This window comes from Solanum tuberosum, unplaced genomic scaffold (assembly GCF_000226075.1).
Source record: "Solanum tuberosum cultivar DM 1-3 516 R44 unplaced genomic scaffold, SolTub_3.0 scf00023, whole genome shotgun sequence".
In the NCBI taxonomy this organism is placed as follows: domain Eukaryota; kingdom Viridiplantae; phylum Streptophyta; class Magnoliopsida; order Solanales; family Solanaceae; genus Solanum; species Solanum tuberosum.
The window spans coordinates 2,930,640-2,936,222 of record NW_006238949.1 but is presented as its reverse complement, the minus strand read 5'-3'; the positions used below and the strand labels follow the sequence as shown (position 1 = coordinate 2,936,222).

General features: G+C 34.0%; 1 protein-coding gene across 1 annotated transcript; it reads right to left on the bottom strand.

Moving 5' to 3' along the window:
- Positions 1-215: 215 nt before the first annotated feature.
- LOC107059530 (uncharacterized) lies at positions 216-3,319 on the bottom strand. The gene is made up of 6 exons (XM_015306103.1): positions 2,940-3,319; positions 2,214-2,705; positions 2,128-2,142; positions 1,185-2,009; positions 914-1,094; positions 216-509 (listed from the first exon to the last, which is right to left on the bottom strand). The coding sequence occupies exons 1-6, from the start codon at positions 3,317-3,319 to the stop codon at positions 216-218; spliced, it is 2,187 nt and encodes a 728-aa protein (XP_015161589.1).
- Between the last annotated feature and the right edge of the window lie 2,264 nt (positions 3,320-5,583).

Here is a 5,583-nt window from a genome sequence, read left to right as displayed (position 1 = left end):
TTTATTTATGAAATTGTTGCCACTTCGTCATTAGGCAATTCAATAACATTTCGAGGTTTGACCTTCAGTACAGCTGCCCAATCATCCTTGTCCTTTTTCTTGCTAGGATAAGGTACATAACACACTTGTGTTGCTTGCATTGCAAGAATAAAATGTTCATATTTTTTATATCGACGTCGATGGTTAATATCAACCAATTTGTACTGATTGTGCCTTTAAACACCAACATCCATAGTTGGGTCAAACCATTCACATTTGAATAATACAGTTTGCTTTAAAGGTGCTTCACGATATTCCACTTGTATTATCTCTTTTATATGTCCATAATAATCACCAAAATTTGGATCCGAGATGCAAACTCCACTATTCATTGTTGATCTTGTGCTACCATGACATTCTATGTGAAATTTGTATCCATTAACAAAATACGTAGAGTAACATGTAGCATCTATTAATGGTCCACGAGCAAGACTACGCAATAATTCATTCTCAATGGGATTGCATTGGACCTATTTTTAAAAAATGTAAGACTTAGTAAAATTTAAAACTAAATTTAGGCATGTCATTGTATGAAATATAATTTCACAATATTCACAAATTCCTTGAACCATATAGAGAAATTTGCTTCAAGACTCTCGTCTATTTGACCTTGAGATAGATTCGGAAATTCTTCTTGCAAACGTTGCATGAACATACTTCATAACAACAAAATAAGTTAAATTGGAAAGTCGTGATATAGGATATGTTTATATTATTAAGAAAATAAAATTAACTTTTGTTACCTCACAAACGGCTTACTCCTCACAATTTAGTAAGATATAAGTTTGGGCAGCCTTGATTTCTTCAAGGGATAAATCCCTTTTTTTGCTTCTCCCCATAGTCAACCTGGATGGGAGAATATTGATAAATTTACTTCAATATCTTCCTTATCCCCACCATCATCATTACAGTCCACGTTATGATTACGTGTCATGACATGAGGTTCAAAATAATGAGAAAACAGTTGTGTTGACTCTGTCATCAAGTACGCTTCACAAATGGAACCCTCAACACTAGCTTTATTTCCAATCATCCTTTTAAGAGTTCCTAGATACCTAAATATATAACATGTATGGACCATTACATTAGAAGATAAAAATATATAGCATACTAGTCACGAATTTTATATAAAGTTTTACATTTACCTTTCAAAAGGGTACATCCATCGATATTGTACAGGTCCAGCTATCCTTGCTTCATATGGAAGGTGTACAGGAAGATGTTCCATCGAGTCATAGAATCCAGGAGGAAATATACGTTCTAACTTGCACAAGATTTGTGGGATGTCTCTCTCTAATCTCTCCATGTCATCAACTCGTAGAGTTGTAGAAGTAAGATCTTTGAAAAATAAGCTCAATTCTGTAAGTGCTTGCCACACATTACTAGGAAGTAGTTCGCGAAAGGCAATAGGCAACAGTCGTTGCATGAACACGTGACAATCATGACTTTTCATGCCAAATATCCTTTTTGCATTTGTGTCTGGACATCTACCCAAATTGGAAACATACCCATCTGGAAACTTTAAGCCTTTCACCCAATTGAACAAGATGTGTCTTGCTTTCTTGTCTATCGTATATACAGCTTTGGGATATTTTCCATTACTATCCTTTGCCAATTGAGGTCGATCACAATACTCTACCATATCTTGATGTGATTGTGGATTGTCTTTGGTTTTGTCATCAAAATTAAGAACTGTGTTAAACACATTATCAAAGACATTTTTTTCAATATGCATGACATCAAGATTATGTCGAATCATGTTAAATCTCCAATAAGGCAAATCCCAAAAGATGCTTCTCTCTTTCCACCCACAAGACTTACATATTCTTCGATTGACTTGTTTTGCATCTACCTCTGTTACTTTTCTTATGTCCAAATCACAAATTTGATTCAATATTTCCTCTCCTGTTCTATAGGGTGGTGGTGATCTTTGGAAAGTCTTGCCTTTAAGAAAGTTCTTAAGATCTCTCCTAAATGGGTGATGTTGGTTAAGAAACATCCGATGACAGTCAAACCAAGATGTTTTCTTACCATGGTTCAATCTAAAGAGTTGTGTTTCCTCCGTACAATAGGGACATGCTAACTTACCAGAAGTACTCCATCCTGATAACATAGAATATGCTGGAAAGTCACTGATTGTCCACATCAAAGATGCCCTTAGTTGAAAGTTTTACTTTTTTGAGATGTCAAATGCTTCCACGCCTGTCTCCCATAACAAAGTCAATTCCTTTATTAGAGGATGCAAATAAACATCAATTTTATGTTTGGGATTGTTTGGCCCCGAAACAATGACTGTTAAGAACGTATAAGCCTCTTTCATACACTTTCCTGGAGGTAAATTATAAGGTGTGACAATCACTGGCCATGAAGAGTATTTGCTCCCAGACTGATTAAATGGTTGGAAACCATCAGTACATAACCCCATCCTTACATTTCTTAGTTCATCAGCAAAAAAAGGATGAGTGTCATTGAAGTGCTTCCAAGCCTCAGAGTCTGATGGATGACGCATTACACCATCCTCTTTTGTATGCTGATGATGCCATCTCATGTTGGCAGCTATAGCATGGGATGCATACAATCTTTGCAATCTAGGAGTCAAAGGAAAATAATACATTTTCTTGTAAGGGATCAATTTCTTCTTATGAGAGCCAACACGATGTTTGTATCTATCATGGCCACAAAATGTACAAGATGTAAGGTGTTAATCACCCCAATACAACATACATCCTGATTCACAACAATCAATCTTTTCAACTGGCAAACCCAGGCTACGCACTAGCTTCTTGGTCTGATAGTAGCTATTAAGCACTATGTTATCTTCAGGTAAAGCCTCTTTCAACAATTGCATCATTTAGTTATAACCTCTCTGTGACATATTGTTCTCCATTTTAATATTTAACATTCGAGAGACATTAGCAAATTTAGAGAGGGATGAAATGGGATATAATTTTGCATCAGCTGCTTGTAGCAAATCATATAATTTTTGGGACTCGGGATTAGGATCTTCCTCCATTGAAGGTTCACAAGGATTAGACGACTCAGGTTCAAAATTGCTAAAAGATTGCCAACTTGAACATTGGGGAAAGTTAGGACCAACTACATAAAAAATCATTTGATGGTATAGATTATCATATCCGAATTCAGGTGTAGCACCACCATTCAAATCCCGATCAAAAGAAATCTCACCAATCACATCTTTTTCTCCTTGATGCTTCCAGATAAAATAGTTATCAACAAATCCAGACATATAAAAGTGATGCTTAATCGTTTCAACATCCATGAACTTAAAGTTGTGACATTTTTACATGGACATCCAACTTTATTACCGCTCATGCGATTTCTGTTGCGAAACATGCAAATTGGATAAATTTATCCACTCCAATTACGAAACTAGAATTTATAGCCCCCTCGGCCATCCAACCTATCATACATCCAACCACGCTCTAGATTATTCATGTTCCTAATAATGTTTAAAATTTACAAAAAAAATTTAGTAACAAGCACAAACCGTGGACCAAAAGGTACTCTCATTCATATTTATCAAATTCGAACAAAACATGTATATTGGCAAAACAAGAACAATTTCTAAAGTTCTTCACTATGCAGACTTTAAAAAACTTACGAACTATTAAAGCAATTATTAATTATAATCAACTTACAAAACAGTTGCTGGAACATTCTAATTTTAGTCAACTTATAGAACAATTAAAGCATTCTGATTCAAATCAACTTACTGAAGCATTCTAGTTACAGTGAACTTATTGAAACTATCTAATTACTATATTAATATCACAAAATTGATGACAAACAAAAGGGATTGAAGCATTACAGTTAATTTACAGTACAAACAACACTTTCCAGTGTGTGAAAAACTAGAGCAAAAAAAGAATTTGGAGCCAATACTATATTTCATCAGCAACAAACAGAAGCACATTACATGAAAAACTTTGTACTAAACAAGCAGTTAGCTAATAAATTTAATCTTAGAGGTTCTTGATGACTATGTAGTTGCTTTGATTTGATTTGGATAATAATTTAATCTATTGAACAAGCAGTTGCCAAAAATCTTTATTTCAAAAAGACAATTTTTAAGAAAATCACATGACTTTCCTCTATAAGTACAACAATTCCTCTAGCAAATAAAACCAAAGAAAAAGTTAAAGTCTAGAATGCATTTTTCTAGCAAATAAAACCAACAAAACAAGTTAAAATTTAGAATGTATTCCTCCAGCAAGAACTAATCACAGAAACACCCACCACAACAAAATAAGAATTCTCCAAACTTTTCACTAATCTCTTAAAAAAAGTTCTAACTCGAATAGTCTAAAGATAATGGCAACAATCTTCATCATAGTTAGATTGAGTAAACAAAATACCTCGGAACTTAAATCTTGAGCTAAATCAGAGATAGAAATGAAGAGTGAGGCTTACTTCAAGCGAATATTAACCAGACCCTGATGATGATGTGATAACAGTAGGGGCCTGCAACATTTTAAAATTTTATTACCTTGGTTATTAGCAAAAACATGGAACAATAATAATATAAATAAAAACTAAACACTTAATACAGTAAGCAATGAATCTGATTTTTGTTTTGTTTTCTGAAAAAAAGGCAAAGGAAGAGAATTTCAGCAAGCATCAGCATGAAATAATTATTCAATCTCTTCAATTAGAGAAATACTTGAAAGTTCAGAAGATTCAAGGCAACTCTCAACATGTACGTCGTACTAAAACTATTCTCAACAGGTACGTCGTACTAATATAATTTCCTTCTCTTTATTAACCTCATGACATTCCCCCATATTATTTAGGATGGAAACAAATAAAGCAATTACTACAGAGATCTTCAAGGGACTCTTGCCAAAAGTGTATCAGTGAACCAATTTCCGGGTGATAAGTAGCTCAGACTTTAGACAACAATTATATTCATGAATCCCATCTAATTAGGTAAGCCAATATAAAAAATAATTGTTTTGTTTAAAACTGACAAGGTACCATTGACGCAGCAGGAATTAATTTCTACTCTCATTGACAGTTGTGGAACCCAAAGTCAATGACCATTCCAACATTGAAATCCAAATGCTTGCTTGAACCCTAACCCCTATTTCCAGAAAACATAATTTCTAGAAAAAACCCTATTTTCGAAACACTTAAATTTCTAAAACCCCTATTTTGAGAAAATTCCAATCCTACTCTAAGAAATCAAGCTAAATGAAATGGAAAGAGTTAAGAGTTAAAATAGCATATTTTCATACACCCAAAACACTAAAATCTCTATTTTCAGAAGACGAGTTGAACTGGAAAACAATGATTTTATCAAACGAAGCCATTGATACCCAAATCCAGCGAATCTAACTTCCAAATGCAGGAACGAGTTGGGGTTTTTATTTTGCAGAAAGAAGAGTTGAAACTACCCATTTTGAAAATATCACATCCCTATTGAGATGGAGAGATAAATGAAATTGAAATCGATATGAGAGATTGAGCTTACAGTGGAGACTTGGAAAACTAGCAGTGGAGACTTGAAAAGGAGATGGAGAACTT